Raw genomic sequence first — 18,541 nt, 5'->3', positions numbered from 1 at the left:
GGCCACATATCAATGTGTCCAGCAAGTTGGGCACAGAAAAAACAAAAAAAGGAGAGAAAGAGGAGGGTGGTGGAGGGTGGAGGAGAGGAAAGGTAATAAAGATTCTTATTTATCAGATATAGAAAATGAGGTAAATGAAGGTCCATCAAGGAATAACAAAAGAGAGCTTTCATTGTTGGTTATCAGCCATCCATTCAAAAGTAAAGCTCTAACTAGAAAACGTGTCTTCCGACATTCACTGATAGTCATATGGACATTAATATTTGGCTGATGTCCTGCACCTATGAAATGAAAAAAAAATCAAGTAATTCACTGTGATGAGAAATCACATTCTGTAAAGAAATTGTGTTTCCTAATTTAAAATGAAGAAAAGAAGGTACTGTACAGAGGTGGGAAAATAGTATTACCCCGAGTTGTCTTTGCCGATTCAGTGGTTCGTGGGATCTTAGTTGTGAAGAGCTCCTGGGTGGACTGGTCTGTTTCTGCTGGGGAAGCACAGTACGAGGGCTTGCTTTGAATAATTAACACTACCAACAAGTGGTAACGAAAGGGTAAATTGCATTTATCAGTACGCCCAGTAATCATGATAATCCAAAGTTAATAGTAGATTTTAGTAACTCCCATTTATTATATTTTCTCTCTTCTTGCACTAATTATTTCAATGATTTTAAAAAGCTTTTAGCTCAGGATCATTATTTCATGATACTGGAGGTGATGATACTTGGATGTGTCTCCTAACTGCCTTCATGTCTTTTTCCTATTCCATAAAATATTCCACAAGTTATTTAGGTGAGCTGGAAAAGAAATAGATCAGATGAAAATATGTGTATTTGTACCATATAAGAATAAATTTTCTTTTATTTTCCTCGTGTGAAAAGCAAAGTTTGTGTTTACTGACAAATAGACACACTTCTCCTGACCCCTTCTCCACTCCCTCAAAAAGAAATAAGTGTGGCAATAGTTCCACCTTCAATATTATCTTGGACTCATTATCACATCATGAAAATTACATTGTTCACTTTGGCATATACTGAATCCAAGGAAAAACTTTGTGCAAATAATATACTGTCATCTTATTCTTTGTGTTTCTGTTCTGCTTTATAATCTGGCTTTGGCTCATGAGAGATACTTGAGATAAATGAGAGGTGCTGATTCTTGCTTCAATAAATCAAAATACATTAAAAAAAATAGGGAGTGGAAGTTGGATAATTAGCCTATCTGGCATGGGTTCTTGAAAGTACTTTTGATTAATTTTCATGGGTGATCTTGACCTTGTGGGCCTAGATTACAATAGACGAATATTTGGTAATCAGGGTATATTTGCTCATTCAGTTTTTAATTTTTTTCTCCAAAAGAATTTTATTTTAAAATGTGACCTGTAACTTCATCTCAGCAGCCATACATAAAGAATGAGTTTGAAAAGGGAAGGAAGAAAGAAAAATAAGGCCACTAATTTAAACACAGTCATGTGTGATGTAGCATGGACAGGCAAAGGAGCCAAAAATCACAAGCTGGGAACACTTGTTTTCTGGTTCATTTTCAGCCAAGAGTCAGGCAGACTGGGATTTCCCACTATGAACTCCCCGAAAGCATGGCCAGCTCATCCCAAACAACTGTCCTGACTCATCCATCAACTTCTCTCCATGTGACCTGCGTGCTCACCACATTAGACTGGCCGCTAGTCTGTCCTGTGCTCATTCCCATCTGTCTTTAACCTGAAAGGACCTTGCATTTTTAACTTCAACTGTTTCTCCAACTTAAACACCAGTGCAAATGTCACCTCTTCTGTGCAGCCTTCCCTGATGCCTGCAGGTAGTCTGCCCATTTCTCTATCACACTCATTGGTAAAGCATAACACTGGGGTGAGTCCCAGGAGCTCTGGTGACTGAGTGTGTGGGTTCCAATTTGGCTCTGACGTCAGCTGTGTGACTTGGCCACAATTTTAAATCCCTCTATGCCTCAATTTTCTAATCTGTAAAATGGGGCAAGTAATAGAACCTACCTCCCAACATTGTCATGTGGCTTAAATTTAAAAATACAGGTAGCATCCTCAGGGGCACTCAGGAAGCACCACTATCCCTAAATCCTGTTTTCATATTAGAGGGCACGTTCTCCAGGGGAAGGACCCATCTTTAAAGCAGTTTTATTTCGAAACTCCCATTGCTTAGCATTGTGCCATGAAACACTCAATAAATACTAGATACAATTTTTCTTTCAAATGCACTTTCAAATACAGAAGAAACAATAAAACATATAGCACTGATACACTTTGGGAACATTCTGCTTTTAAGAATGCTTGAAAATTTGTCAAGGTGATTTAAAACATTTTCATTTTATGTTAAAAATCACCATAAGGATGAAGACAAATACACAATTAATGTAAAAGAATCAAGTGAAGTGGAGGTTTTATATGATGGTAGAAAGAAACCCTCTATCACTTGGAAACAACATGAGCACAATGTAATATGGTTTCTTTAAGAGCAAGCCCTAGAAGGTAGGTCCTCACTGGACTGAAATATCAAAACAAAATTTACCCAGAGTGGTTTGTAGATCCTCTTGACTAGAACTTGGTGAAATCATAGGGATGAAAGGGCTGCTTCGGGTCTCTAAAGGAGCTGCAAAAGATAAGCACCAAGGTTTTCAATCCCTAGTTTCAAAAGCCAGTGCCAGATCAGAGTATCATATGAGATTCCTTTATTTGAAACAGAAAATGGAAAACTTTGAGTTATGGAGAAGAAAATAAAGTGTGCACAGAACCTTAGGAAAATGACTGAAATATTGGCATAATGGTTCTCAACTGTGTTTTCCCACTAAGATAATAAATGCCATTCAATGCTTGACACACTCCATGACCATATTGGCAAGATGGGGTGTGGGCCAGTCCTGGTCCTGAGTCTGTCAGCTGTAGTTCTCCCACCCAACACAGCACATAGGATTACAACACGAGTGAGGACATTATCACTGTGCTTGCTACAATCATCACAGGTCTGCTCAAGTTTATTTTTAAAAATAAACCATTGGCAAATTTTAGTATTTTGACCAATATTAATGATAATTACTTGCCAGTAATGCTCACAAATCGCTAGTATATCGTAACACTACAGCTGAGAACCACTAAACCAGCAGAAAATGTTAACTGGATGGGCATGAGTGAGGTGGAGCCATTTGGAACATGGAGATAAATGAGGTAGGTGAGGATGGGCTTGGTGGTGAGCTGTCTTAAGCTGGTCTTCAGAGCAAAACTTTTACTTTTCTACTTTGGAAAGAGTGATAATGAGAATGAAATGATGAAACGGGTGTGAGAAGAGATGATGTTTCAATATGATCGTTTGAGAAAGACCTGTAATCCTGATGATGGCAAGGAAAACAATTAGACTTGGTCAATATGGGAAAGCCATTACCTATTGTTGTCTCTGGCGGATCAATTCTAAAGGTAACGGGCTGCAGAACTGGGCCAAAAGGAAACCAAAGAAACATATTCATGAGAATTACTACCTGGTGAAGTAAAAATAGTTTCTGTGTTTCTACATGCATCCATTTGAACATTTAACAATTCTCTAAGAACCATGATAAATATGAGAAAATTATACCTATTAGATGCCACTCAGGAAACTTAGTTTAGTTAAAACATTAAATTTTGTATTCACTGCCACTTTAAGAACATTTTTGAGTCAAGTCCTACATGTTTTACTTCAAAGTACACGCACATTTGGAATGTAGTTATATTTACATTTTGAAATAAGGTGTAAATGGTTGGCTCAGTTAATAATTAGGCCTTATAATATTGACATGATTTCCTATTCAATGAAAACACTTCTAGGAAAAATAAACTAATTGCACATTGTTCCCTAGTGTTAACCAGGGGGGAAAAAATCAAACAGATTGTATGATTACCCCTTCCCAAAAAGAAATAAAGTACACCTTTTATATTGATACTTTTTTTTCAAACGTCTTCCACATCTACAATCATTAAAAAATATTTACCTCAAGAATATTTTTGAAAAATATACTTCCTAATTAGGAAAATAAAAAGGTTCATTTACCAGGTTCTCTCTGAGAGACTTCGTGGTCTGGTTTCTGGGGACGGAGCACATCTCCTGGAACTGAAAGAAAAGGTTAGGGAACACTGTGTACTCGAAATGTCACCCCTGGACTGAAACAATCCACAGATACACAATCCTGGAAAGTGAGAATGAGGCAAGCGTACTTTCACAGTGACTAAGGAACAAGGCGAGGAGACACCGTTCTTTTCAAAGTGGAAAAATGTTACTGTCTCAGGAAGGTTCTAGTGGGAGTAGAAAAGAGTTGGCCACAGTTCATTTTGAAGCTTCCCTTGAAAGGGAAAAAAAAAAGAGGAAATAACTAATGTAATTAAACACAAGAAGGTAGGTGTCCTTCAAGTTGACTTCAAAATAGAAAGTCAGTTTTTCCCTGAAGTAAGTGGCTAGGGGCCATTTGATATTCATACTAAAATTCCATTGATAGCAATAGAAAATACATGATCTTAGATAAAGTGCATAAATGGCCTAAAAATTGATGAAAATAGCAAGAAAGATAAAAGTCTTGAATATCTAAGAGAAAAACAAAGTTTTATTTTAAAAGACGCTAACAGTTATTACGTGAAGAAAATAGTAAAAGGAAATCAGTCTCTCATTAGAAATACCACATGAAAAAAAAAAAGAAATACCACATGAAAAGTTGATGGAGTGCTTGTTTCATAGTAAATACTAGATAATTGTTGCCATTTTTGGCATTCTTAGTGATGTGGCTTTTAGTATATTAGGTATCAGGGCCTCCTGACATATCTATAATAATAAAAGCATAATATGCTAATTAGACCAGACGTCCTTCCAGACGACCTTCTGGAGGAAGCCAGGGCTGCGAGGGAAGCCCCAGTCCCAGGTGCCAGAGGGAAGCTGGTGCTGGCAGTCGGGGGAAGGAAGGCCTACTCTTGTATGAATTTTGTGCATCAGACCTCTAGTGAGAATATGAAAATGAAGAACAAAAATGTCAGCGTTACAATAAACCTATTCATATTCAGTACCTGATATCAAGTATATTTTTGATACCTTTGTCCTATTCTCTTTTAACAAAATAGAACAGTAGGCTGAGAATTTGATACCATGTTTCTCAGTGGAGCAAATTTCAGGGGGATTTGCCTATTGCTAGAATCAGATTTCTATGGCAAAGTCTTCTTCCAAGAGCAAGATAATGTGCTTCTTTGACTCAGCTTCCCCACAAGGAGGTCCTTCTCAGCCCCGCTCTCTCACTGAAAGGTCTTCCTGCCACTCCGAAGATTTCATAAATACCAGAGTCCCTTTGTAGGCAGTGTAATTTTCTTGCATCTTATATGATGCTAGGGAAAAATAATTAGAGTTCAGGCTAGAACTCTGCCTCAGAGAAAAATGAAAAAACCTTTGTATCAGGTGGCCAAGCACCACTTTATCATTAGTATAAAATAGGTTTTATAAAATGGACATTCACTTTTTATTGCTTTGGGGGATCATATTTAAGGCACATATCACATCTGTTCTTAGTGTAGGCTGCTAACCACCACTGAAATTACAGTTGTGGAATTTGGTACATTGGAAAGAAACTTGACTCAATTAGAACTTCTATAAACTAAAAGGTAATATCCAGGGGAATTAAAAAAATCTGGATTTTTTTTTTTGAAGGAAAAAGACAAATTCAAGAAGCTCAGTGGTTGTCAAAGTTAGAGAAAACCCATCATTACAGTGACTGTTTCACCTTTGCTGTGTAGTATTTTGGGGAATTCAAATGGTAAAATATGAGGAATTTCCTGTTATAAATCAAACTAAATGTTTATCTGGAGGGTGAAGGAGAAGGTACTTGGATTTGGGTCTGTGAAGGTCATGACTAATACAAAGTGCCAGTAGTTTATACATAACCTAATTGGTTACAGTGTTAGACTATACAGAGGGAGCTGGGATTAAGGAAGGGAGACCCAGAAGAAATGTGCAACCAATGAATCCACTATATTGTAAACGCATTCCTCACTACTGCTTCAGCTGCCTGGGGAATTCGGGCTGGGGTAATGTGGATTCCTGCCGCTGCGATTGGCACTTGGTGACCATGAAGTGATGATTTAATAAACTGCCACAGTAGGCTCTCTAGAGCAGCTAAAATCCGTGGAGAGAAAAAAATATAGAAATATTCATGGGAAAGCGTTATGAATCACTCTCTTGCTTGGTCAGTTGCAGCTTCAAGAAATGCAAGTTGTTTTTTTTTTCCTTTCTCCCCATGTGCATGCCTTTGTACTTTGTGTATTACATTAAAAAAGAGCATGATTCCTAAAACCTAAACCTTCCATGCTGGGGGAAACAATGTAAATAATGACAATTTTTTTTTAAGAGGGCACTTTTGATTTCCTTATAAGAATATTTACCATTATCGTATTTTGGACTCAATTATATTAACCAACTTACCATGTATATTAATGAACCATTATATTAATTGATATTAATATCAATGAAATGAACTATCTTTTTGAATAAAGGGCACCGCTCCAGAGAAAAGTTCAACTAACACACGACAATTATGAGGAGCATGTCTAATATGGACAAATGAAAACGAATGTGCATGGATGTTGTACCAGGTGAGAGAATCAATATGTTATTCCCTGACGAAGATGGCGAAATATGAAATCTGCAATAAGGTTTACCCTGCAACAGGCTACAAAGAGACTGATCCCATAGCAAAGGAATACATGTAGGCTACACACTCTTCCACCTCCAGCTCTCTGTCCCTTTATTCTGACCTTGTTCCCTGAGGTCCAGTCTGAGAGGAAGCAGGTTCCCTGCCATTTTGGAGGCCACTTTGCAAGCTCAACCTGGGGTCTTGGGCCACGCTCCCTCCCGTGTCTCTGGGACCTTTTACTTTCCATTATTTCTACTATTTTATATTTTCTCTATTAGTCCATATTTCCATTTGTCCATCAATTTCTTCCCCTCTACCTGTAAAACAGATCAAATGCCTCAGTATCTTTAAAAAAGTCATCCCCTGACATGGCTCCTTTGTCACACCATCCCTCTCTTGCTCTCATCCTTTAATCCAGTGGTTCTCAACCTTCCTAATGCCGCGACCCTTTAATACAGTTCCTCATGTTGTGGTGACCCCCAATTTCATTGTTATAAATTGAACATAATTAAAGCCCAGTGATCACAAAAACAATATGTAATTATATACATGTTTTCCGATGGTCTTAGGCGACCCCTGTGAAAGGGTCGTTTGACCCCCAAAGGGGTCGCGACCCACAGGTTGAGAACGGCTGCTTTAATCAAAACCTTCTATCTGACTCTGCATCCTGGTCTCTCAATTACATCTCCTCTATCCACTGTGGTCTGGCTTCCACTGCACTGACCTTCAACCACGGACCCGTGCATGATTCCTCACCCATGGTTTTGAAGTCCAAAATGCTCTGAAACCGAACAATTAAAAACAAACAAACAACCAAACTCATTTCACAGCAAAACCTAACTAGAACTGGACTCTTTGCAGTTTTTATGTGTCTTGTGTAGTATGACTCTGCATACTTCTCACGGCAGACACATTAATATGCTTGCAACCTGAAAATTGCTGAATTCCAAAGCATCAGCCCATGGTTTTCAGACACAGGTTTGAGCACCTGAGCTATCAAGTCCAGCAGCTCTTCTGACCCCTCACAGGCGTTGCTGACCACCCTTCCCTGCCTCACCTCCTGACCCATCTTCCCTGGGACTCTCCTGTCTGCTGGCTCCTCCTCCTCTGCCCACTCCTCCTAGAAAGAATGTGTTGCCCAAGGCTTTGACCTCTGACCTCTTATTTCCTCAGTCTGTCCTTTCTTCTGGATGATGTCATCCACTCACAAGATTTAAGAACCTTCTATACAAGTGACTCCCAAATCTACATCCCGCATCTTGACTTCTGTTTAGATATCCTGAAATACATGTCAACCACCAGTCAGATATTTCCACTCTAATGTCCTACTGGCCCTGCAAACCCAGCACATCCGAACACACGCTTTACTCCTTCCTGCAGGGCCACCCTTCTTTCCCTAACAGCATTCAGTCATTGGCTAGGGTTCTAGGTCCTAGCAATTCCATCTCAAAGGCATTTCAGCATCACTCCCTTACTTCCTCAGTGCAAATGTGCTGCAATGTGACTGCAAGTTAGAATTTGCCACAAAGAGTGGTTTACGCAGAACAGCTGCGAGGATTGCATAGCTTGCAGAAATCTAGATTTTCTTCCTGGTTTGCTCCCAGCAAATCCTAGACTGACTTATTGGATCCAGGTCTAAAAATTCAACTTTGCTACCGCTGATAGCTCTCAGTATAAGTTTTGAGGTAAACATTATGATAAAACAAAACTGTCCTGATTTCAGCACATTTTGCATTTTTTTTAGACTTTTACAGAGCATCTATTTCTCTAGGATATTAATAAATATTAAGTACATATATAATTTACCTCTGTTTTGGGGAAATAACCTACAGGAGCCTATAAACAAGGTCTTGGGTTCATCAGGAGGCAAACCTGAGCCTACACACAACGCAGAAACTGAACACAACAGGATCTAGGTTGTTTGAACACTTGTTTGAAACATAGTAACAGTTGCCTCATGATTATTCCTATAGGCCTCACGTCCCTGGAGCACCAGGGAACTCCCTGATGAATACAGATCAGTGGGACCAACACCAGGTCTAGAGACAGAATTCTAACTGGATGACTGGATTTAGAGAATTAACAGAGTAAGCGCCAGGGAAGCTCCACAAGAACTGTTTGTGCTGTTGTTTCCCTGCTCACTTACAGGCTAGAATTTCTGTGAAAATGAAGGTGTTTCGTACAATTAAGGCACATTAATTGAAAAAAATTATACATTTTAAAAGAATAAAAAAAGTTCATTTGATATAGTGGTTTAATGAGATTAAGTAACATTAGGACCAATAGTATTGCTTTCTCTCTTAAAAAAGAAAAGTGAGTAATATCACTCAGATCTACTGCTGTTATCTGTAATAACTCAATTTCTGTTACATTTTTTCCCACAATTGAAAATAAGAAGCCAATCTTTTGCAAGTGGGAAGATCACCGTTGGTGTGTGTGTGTGTGTGTGTGTGTGTGTGCATGTGTGTGTGTGTGTGTGCATGTGTGTGTGCGTGCATGTGTGTGTGTGTGTAATTGGCATTTACAATGTTGGCTGCCGGTTTAGTGATACAAATTTAAATTCCAGGCTTCAGGGCCAAGGAGCCCCTCCCTAGCCTCCCACCACCCACAACAACCAGATAATTCCCTAGCAACAACACCCTCCTCCCACTCACAATCTGAAAACACTACAGCAACTGAATTCAGACTTGCTTCCAAAATGCCATCATTTCAAGACACAGATTAGAAATACTTTTGGTCCTGCGAATGGTCGATATGCTTCTGGAGCACTAGGAATTTATAATAATTGGATCTTTAAAAAGAAAGAGAAAAAAACTGAGAGTATTTCCCAGGTACTCTAGTTAAAAATGGGTTAGTTTTGCTTATTACACAGCTGTTCAGCTAACAGTTCTTAAGGCCACTTGAAGACCTGGAGCATTGGTGGCAAGACCCAGAAAAGGTCTGATCCTTGCAGTCCCCACCCTGGATACTCCCGCAAATATGAGATTATTCCTCATAAATGGACAAAAGGCCTTCTCAAGTGATAGGCAAGATATAAATTTATAGCTAAAAAAACCCTTTATTTTGTGTGTGTGTATAACAGTTTTTTTCTGAACCCAAGCTATTGCTCCATGAACTGGTAAAAGAATTTGACAGAAAAAACAAACAAGCAAATAAACAGAAAAAACACTCAGTGCTGGATAGTGTTAAATTTCTAAACCCAAGAAAATGGTTAAACATCATTTCTTTTGTTTGTAAAAACATAATTTTATCATTTTTGGGGGAAAATTTTTGAATTCTTTATCTTATTTTGGTGTTTTGGTGGAACATTGGAATACAGCAGAGTTAGTATTGGCAGGTCATTTTTTTTTTTTTTTTTTTTTTTTGGTAAGGCAGAAGATAAGGGAAGTTTAGTTCTAAAAGAAACATTTTATTCTTGGCATAAGTCTCTGCTTTTTGATTGTATAAATCAGGGGTCCTCAAACTACGGCCCGCGGGCCACATGCAAATACAAATATTGTATTTGTTCCCGTTTTGTTTTTTTACTTCAAAATAAGATATGTGCAGTGTGCATAGGAATTTGTTCATAGTTTTTTTTTTAAACTATAGTCCGGCCCTCCAACCGTCTGAGGGACAGTGAACTGGCCTCCTGTTTAAAAAGTTTGAGGACCCCTGGTATAAATAGCTTACTATATGAGCACTTAGAGAAGTCTTATGAAACCTTTGAAATGATCATGTCATGTATGATACAACATGATAGCTGAACATAAGTGAAATATTGACCTCATATCCAATGAGCTCTTATGTCTCATTGCAGCAGAATGTGACAATAGAATGCATTTGGCTCAAATATGAAATAAAACATTTACCAGGTGGAGTATGTGACACTTCTGGCCTTGGTGACATTTTTGGTTTTGAAGTAACACGCTGGAACACCTTAGGAGCTGAAAGAGAGGACTCGGATCATGAGTTCTGTCAGCATCTCCTGGTCATGCTTAACACACGATTTGACAAAGTGTAAGCCTGACAATAAAAAAAATTGGAAAATGGTAGGTAGAAAAATAAACCTCAAGCTCTAAAAATAGATCAGTTAGATTTCCAGATGCTTGTAGAAAATGAAATCTAAGAAATGCAAAATTTGACTAAGCATAAGGGTAGGATGGAGAACATTTAAAAATCTTCATTTCAGAAGAGATTACGAAATTAATGAAAGAATATTCTTCTTTTCTAGATGTTTGCTTGACTTCTCACCCCTTCCCCACAACACACACATAGCCTATGTCTTCTTTGAAGATGAATTCAATGAGTCAGAGTAGAAGCCCATGAAGCATGAATAAGAAAAAGAGAAGCTTAAAGTCAAATCAGGCCACAGCAGAAAGGGAAGTGAGCATGGAAGGGATGGAGTGGGTGGGCTGGCACTCCACTCTTCCTGCAATTCTTCAGTTCCAAATAAACCTTTAAATGAACATGTTTGCAAACTAAAATTGTCTTTCTACAACTGTTCCTTTGTAACAGGTGCTAATGTAATAGATCCCAGGAAAAAAAACCCTAATTTATTTATAGCACATTTTACAATTTCAAAAATGCTTTCATAAAGATTATGCCCTTTGGTTCTTATCAGAATGCTGGGAGGAAGGAGCTATCAGCTTCACTTTGAAGATTTGGGTTGGTGACTATCCGCCTGAGGTCACATAGTTATTAGGTACCAGAGAAAAGGCTTCAGCTAAAGCTGAGGTCCAGACATTATCACTAGGTCCAAACACTTGGATTCTCTATATCCAAGTTCTGCATGTCACATTTTAACTTGTTTCTCATTTTTATGAGGAAATGACAAATCTGTGCTAACTCAAAGGATGATTGTGAGAATTAAATGTGGGAATGATGTGAAGACTCTACTACTATAAATTTTTTTTCCATTTCTAGAAAAATCTTTACAAAGTTGACATTGAAGGATCTGAGAACATTTTAATTTTCACTTTGCTTCTACAAAAACTAGGAACACCTATAGTTTGGATGATTATAAGATTTCTAGGTATACAATTAATAATGGGATTATTAAGCATTACCTATGAATATAGAAATTCAAAAATCAAATCTTTATTTAATGACAAAATATTCTTCATAATTTGTTCCAAATTTTTTATCTCACTTTGCCTTCAATGGCAAATATGGATTTAAATTTTGCCATCTAATTTATAAACATAATTCATGTATAAATAAGAAGAAAGCTGGCATGTCCATTTAAAGAATTTCATCCTAAAAAAGTGGTGGATGAACACATGTGTATACACTATTGTCAGATGATACCCTTACAGCCCAGCAATAGTAATTTCATTTGTTATTATACATGTGAGCAGGACATTCTCCCCTCCCAAAAGCCTTTTGAAGTCCATAAAAAGCTGGCCAAGGTTAGAGAGGAAGTACTAGAATTTGAATATCTGTCTTTGAAATATTTAGTAATACATACGAATACATACATAAGCATTCTTGAAAGACTATAAAACCCAAGATATTACTGGGATTTATTAGGTAAGATCATGTTCTCTTGGGTAAGAGAGATCCTAATTTCATCCACTTTTAAGAGGAATAATTAGAATGTATTTTGTTTTTCCCGATCAATTTTACAAATTGTTCCCTTGCATTAAGTATCACCAACAAAGCCAGATGTATTTGATTGCAGCTATTTTCTATGGGAGATGCTAATGGATTGGGAATTAGTTGCCTGAGTTGGGACAGAATCAGGAGGCTCTGTTGCTTGTTTGGCAGCCACTCAAGGGTTTCAGATGTAGAAAGTGTAATGCATTGAGCTTATGACTCTATTGTTCTGAAGGTGCATATCTTGTGGAGGGAGCTTGGCTAATGGTCTAAATCAAACAAATTTGAAACTTTGCATATAGTATAATAATGGAAATTTAGAGTAAGCTGCTAATTTATTATTCCATATTTCTATATGTAGAGAGTACAGCTCAAAAAGAAAATTATGAATGTCTTTCTTGTTACTTCATATCTCTTTTATTTTTTTTTAATTTTACTAACCAGGAATTTATATTCCCAATGTCTTAACTCCAAGCACTTATTTTTCATCTCTACTCTTATTTTTCAACATTCATTAAACTTGCATGCTTTTTTATTTATTTCCATTTCTCCTTTTTCTGTTACTTTTGTTCTATGCTTTATATTCAAATAAAAAATTGAGAGAATTCTCATGTGATTTGAATTGATTTATTTTTAAAATTAGATTTCGGTTTCCTATGCATAAATTTAATCTACTTGCTTTGTTTTTTATTCCTATTCTATTCATTAATCATTAATTCTTTCCCCCAGTATTTCTTATATATTAATGTTACACATGTATTTATTGTTATTATTTTAAATTTCTCATTCTATTAAGAGATTGTTGTCTTGTTACCCTCATATACTTATGTATCATACCCATATTATCTTCATATAAAAATTTTAGTAATTAAGTAATACACATTTTAAAGTACATTAAAGCAGATTTAAATGAGCTAGATGTGAACATAGAATCTACTTTTAAGGAATTTCCTTTTAAAGAAAAAAATAGCAGGTAAAATTTCTCTCAGAATCAGACCTTAAAGACCGTGCCAAAATGTATAGTTTTTTCTTTCAATAGGGATACTAAGCTATGATTAAAGGATTTGTGGTGGGAATCCAGAACTGCTACCTGCTAACATTTTCCTTTCCCATTTTTGAAAGCAGACCATGTATAAATGATAAATTTAAATTTAGGTGACTGGCCTAGACTGTAACTTCCTTGACCATGGAAGGATTCAATTTTGTTTCACATTCCTAGTGTTTAGTGCATTGCCTGGCACATGGTCAGAATGCAATAAATATTTGTTGAATGACTGATTAAATGAATTAAACAGTCACTTCAGCATGAAGGGCTGACATATTTGAAATTAGAAGAGAAGAGACATGGGAGATCAGTTGAACGATGACAATAGACTAGTCATGACTGGGTAGATGCGTGGAGTAGGCACCAATGCTAGAATGCCCCATACTTAGTAACAGATGAGCTACCGAGGCTGGGTGAGAAAAAGAGGTAAGAATCAGATATAATGTGGTGAGAACCTGTCACAGGTGTAACAGAAAGGTGGAAAAACAATAAGCTTTCTTTGAGGCATGTCGAGTTTATGGTATTCCAACATGGAGATTGGCTGAGGTAGCTGGAGAAATTAGAGAAGAGTTGGTTAAGAGTTGGGTTAGAGTTAAACATTCAAATGAGAGCTTCTTGAACAGAATAAAAAATAGTTTATAATGAATCTTATTTGGGTCCTTATCAAAATTTTACAGCAAAACAACCAAAGCAATATAATATAATTGTTATGTTATAGGAGAGGACATATATGTTTATTCTTCATGACATTAATGTTAAATAAAATCTACTGAAAACTTAAAAAAAACAAAAAACACCAAACTAGGTGATTGGCAAGAGGAGGCCCATTCAAGGACCATGGAAGCGTTAGGGATTCTCAAGCTGGAAAAGGCAGAGAGAGTAGACAGGTTACTCTTAAGAAATTCCATTCCTCTCCATCCCCCACTCAAAATAATACAATACTAGGGAACTTTCTGGAATAACTTATTCCAATAATACACTTTTCAGTATAAAAGCAAATGTAAATATTTATCAGGTTTCAATGGAAGACCTGTTTTACCAGAGTTAAAAAACCCAACTCACAATAATTCAGCAGAACAACTTCACTAACATCAAACTTCTCAGGCTGGAATGTAAAATGTGTATTTACCTGGCTGTGTCTGAGGGACTCTTGGACGTGGAGATGTTTTTGTTTTGGGAGGAGTGCGCGCTGTCTGCTTGGGAGCTAGAAGAAAGGACATAAGGCTTGGAGCTCTTGAGCTCTTGCAAGAATCACAGTTACTTAACAGCCTCTAGGCTCTCAGAGATGTTTGTCGAGTGACTGATGAGCTACATACACAACAATTCATGCAGTTAAATCTTCCATACAGCTGCAAAGTATAGGAAGATAATTTCTTGTTACAGCAGAAAACAAGAGGGAACATTAAACGACATCCAAGATATTCAACTGGCAAATGAAGCTGTTAGAATTCTAGAAACATCTACTTTAAGTACCTTTTAAACAGGTTAAAATAAATTTCATAATAACAAGTATTCATCCTTACACGTTTACACCATTTTATCAGATTATCCCAGTATAATACATATTTTGAGTGCAAATAGATACAATTTCTTTCTTTTTTTTAAAAAAAAAAAAATAGTTAGCATGTCACATTCCAAATATACCTAGAAAAAAATGAATGTATTTTAGTAGCAAGTGCTGATGGAAAAATTAATCTTATTAAAGAAAATAATTTTTATTGGTCATACTGAGGAAGAGAAATTGAACAGAAATTAAAACAAAAGATTACTGAAGAAAGTCATTCCTTCGCTGGGCAATTCCCAAAGGAGTTCTAGGACACTCGGTATAAAAACCAATTATTTCTTCACCAAGGAGATGAACAGTCTATGCTGCTGGGGAAAAGGAATTATCAAATGCAAGGTTGCAGTTAGTGGAAACATCTCATTTAGTTGGACTAAAGTGTATCTGGTGTAAGAGGGTAAGACTAACAAAATGTTTTCCAAGGTCAGGGAGTTCCAGGTACCTTACAAAAAGATTGCTGAAAATAAGAACTATTAGATACTAGAAGTTTCTAGAGTCTGCAGAGACTTCCTCAGGAAACTAAGTCAAATATGCAAGGCATGCAATGGTTTTAGTGGAATCTTCTTGCCTGTAGAGAGATAAACACCAGGATATGTTGGAGGTTACACTGGTTTCGGAGCCTGCAACTTGGAGTGTTAGAGCTCCTTTTGCTAATCACTGGGTGACAGCGCAGGATCTCCATCAAAAGGTACAGAATATTTATTTATTTATTTGTTTGTTTGTTTGTTTATTTATCTGAAGCAGGGGTTCTCAACCTTCTGGCCCTTTAAATACAGTTCCTCATGTTGTGACCCAACCATAAAATTATTTTTGTTGCTACTTCATAACTGTAATGTTGCTACTGTTATGAATCATAATGTAAATATCTGATCTGCAGGATGGTCTTAGGTGACCCCTGTGAAAGGGTCGTTCGACCGCCAAAGGGGTTGCGACCCACAGGTTGAGAACTGCTGACTAAAGTTTTACATGTCTCCTTTTTCCCCAACTGATCCCCACTCCCCCACCAAGCCATTCCCACCCTAGGCAAGCCCCCACCACTCCAGTGTCTGTGTTCAATGGTTATGCCAATATGCATGCAAAGGTACAGAATTTTTAAAGCGCCCTTCCAATTCTAAGATTTTCTGATTCTAGAGTTTCTTTCAGCTTTATGATTTCCCGACTCCTAACTTCCTTGCTTGCTGAGGTTCCTGACAGGCTATTTGCTTCCTCCACGGAATAGGAAAAATAGTTTGCAGGTAAAGGCATATCATGAGGCAATGCCACAAAAATGATTCAGAAAGAGATAAGAATCACTAATAGTATTTACATTTAAACATTTCAATAATTTAATTATTACAGCTATTAAAAACAATAAACTTCAAAAAGCTTGAGATAACTGACACAGGTTCAATATTTAACAGGATGTTTCTGTGAACAATGAGTAAAATAAACAGCTCTATCTTTGGAAATAGAGCCATATAAAAAGTCCGATGGCAATCAAAACACACGTTTGGACTTATGTGTAATAAACTCCTATTCCAAGAGAGTCTATAAATATTGAGAGGGCTTTTCCTTATGATCAGAAGCATATTTAGTTATCGATGTTAATGACTTGTTTTCCTTAATTCCCAACTCCCCCATCAAGTAAACCTTTTATGATTTTTCAAAGTCACTGGTTTGATTTCAGTTTCTCTTATTTGCATGCAGTGAAACGGTCAAACCACTGCAGGAAGGAGTGGAAAGAAGTAAAGGATCGGATAATGACAAGGTGAGAGGCAGTAATACCTTTTATCTGGATTGTGTGGTGAAACTTGTTTCTGTTAATACATGACCACAGAACTTGTCAAACTAGTCAAGATGATTAAGTACTTAAAATTAGGATATCTACTTATATTTCAATGGAATATAAGTGGTCTTCCCCATTACTACTTCCCATGTTAAACACTTGCACAGCAGCTGAAAGGTGTTTTTCAGCCATACCGTAAAGATTATTCACAACATGTGACAGCTACAAGTGATGGACAGATGAGAAGAGGGGCAGTGACAACTGTGAGCTGAGTGATGAAGGTGGGGCTTCCAACGTCAAGCAGTGCCCTTCTTACCTTTCCATTCTTACATTCTGCAAACACTCACCTTCTACATCAAGTACAAAATAATGTATTTACCCGGTCCAGTCTGAGGCTCATTTGGGCTGAGTAGGATTACAGTTTGGGAAGGCGGAGTTGATGCCTCTATGCTCATTAAAGGAGAATAACTGAGGTTACCATGGTGCTTTGCACACCTTAAGTACAGATGACAGAAATGATGGTAACAAGTAGACTTTTTTTTTTTTTTAAAGAAACTGCAACTCTGCAGCAAAAATAGCATTCCTCTTTCTTCATAATGCCTTAGTTAAAAAAAATGCTTGGAGATGACAGGTTATAAAAATACGTTCAAAGTAAGTAATGTCCTTATTTTTAAAATTTTCCCTTCACCCTAGTACCTCCTCAACAATGATAGAAAGATATATTCCATAGTAACCATAAAGGGAAAAACAAAGTAATAAAAAAAGTGATAAATAAAGCTAAGCCAATTCAAGAAGCATTGACTTTCACTTAAATAACAGAGAAAACATCAAACATGCAAATGAACATGATGGAATGAGTGTTAACGGAAAATGTGTTGCCAGGGTAGAAAGTATGAATGGATCGTTATACAAAATACATTATCTGAAATATTCAACACAACATCAAGCTGGCAGAATATGCAATGTTAGGGAAAAGATGCTTTAGATTTGATAGTTTCGCTGACTTAAAGTAGGGACAGAGACCAGGTCTCGATACAAAACTGAGTGAACAAAGAGACTTCTTGGACAATGGTTATAAATAGAAGAATCTAGAAATGATGTTGCAACATGAATTCACAATGAGAGAGAACCTGAGGTTCTCAGATGACGGTGGCAATGAGGACAAAAGCTGCTTAGGTATGTCATTACCTAACGCGGTCTCGGGTGGTTCAGACACATTTGTAATAGATTCCACAACTGTATCAAAAAAAGGAGAACAATTTTAAAAATTGTCAGATGTCCAGCTATAGTCAAGTATTTTTCTTTAATATCAACACATCTCATTCTCTTAAGATTTTGCATCGTATTTTTACAGATAGGACAATGAATTTAGACAAGAAAAAACAGAACCAAGAGTGGAAATTCTATCCTATAAAACTAACCCTAACTAACCCAATTAATATTTATGTTTTAACTGTTATTAACTGGTTATCAATTGTTATTATGCCTCAATATTTAGATACTGCAGAGAAACTGAAATCTATTTCTGTATTCAGAGAGCCTATTATCATGTTAAGAATCCAAGAAGTTGGAAGCTATAGCTCTTCAAATCTATTCAGTTGAAGACCAAGTACAGCAGCTTGACTTCCATGTTCCATGGACATAATATACGTGAACTAAATATTGTTTAATTAAACAAATCAAAGCATGAAAACCTTTACCACCTTCAGTCTTTGGCTCCTCTGGCCTGAGTGGTGCTTTGGAAGTGGAATCTACATAATCTGTCTCGGCTGATGCTAGGGAGGAAACGGAATGTCTGGTTAGTGGTGGGCAGCCCATAGTACTCTGTAATGGAATATTGCTTAATGTGAAAACAAAGATTACTAGATACAGCTGTGAGAATAACATTTAGGTGATTAAGAAGATGACTACAATTTAAGATGGCAGAATGAAATCAGGA

General features: G+C 37.0%; 1 protein-coding gene across 28 annotated transcripts in view; it reads right to left on the bottom strand.

Moving 5' to 3' along the window:
- Positions 1-18,541, bottom strand: part of LOC118675254 (ABI family member 3 binding protein) — a 257,719-nt gene that overhangs the window by 59,277 nt on the left and 179,901 nt on the right. For 23 of the 28 annotated variants that reach the window (XM_036347661.1, XM_036347632.1, XM_036347642.1 and 20 more), the window contains 8 exons: positions 18,306-18,377; positions 17,791-17,838; positions 14,406-14,480; positions 10,506-10,580; positions 4,044-4,103; positions 3,402-3,449; positions 2,535-2,615; positions 408-485 (listed from right to left, as the gene is read on the bottom strand). In XM_036347661.1, coding sequence (XP_036203554.1) covers positions 408-485; positions 2,535-2,615; positions 3,402-3,449; positions 4,044-4,103; positions 10,506-10,580; positions 14,406-14,480; positions 17,791-17,838; positions 18,306-18,377 — 537 coding nt within the window. The remainder of the gene's footprint in view (positions 1-407; positions 486-2,534; positions 2,616-3,401; positions 3,450-4,043; positions 4,104-10,505; positions 10,581-14,405; positions 14,481-17,790; positions 17,839-18,305; positions 18,378-18,541) is intronic. The other 5 variants (XM_036347634.1, XM_036347643.1, XM_036347635.1 and 2 more) reach the window with 4 other exon arrangements.

Source organism: Myotis myotis, unplaced genomic scaffold (genome assembly GCF_014108235.1).
Source record: "Myotis myotis isolate mMyoMyo1 unplaced genomic scaffold, mMyoMyo1.p scaffold_m19_p_2, whole genome shotgun sequence".
Taxonomy (NCBI): domain Eukaryota; kingdom Metazoa; phylum Chordata; class Mammalia; order Chiroptera; family Vespertilionidae; genus Myotis; species Myotis myotis.
The sequence above is the reverse complement of the archived record's forward strand: the minus strand, read 5'-3'. Positions and strand labels throughout refer to the sequence as shown.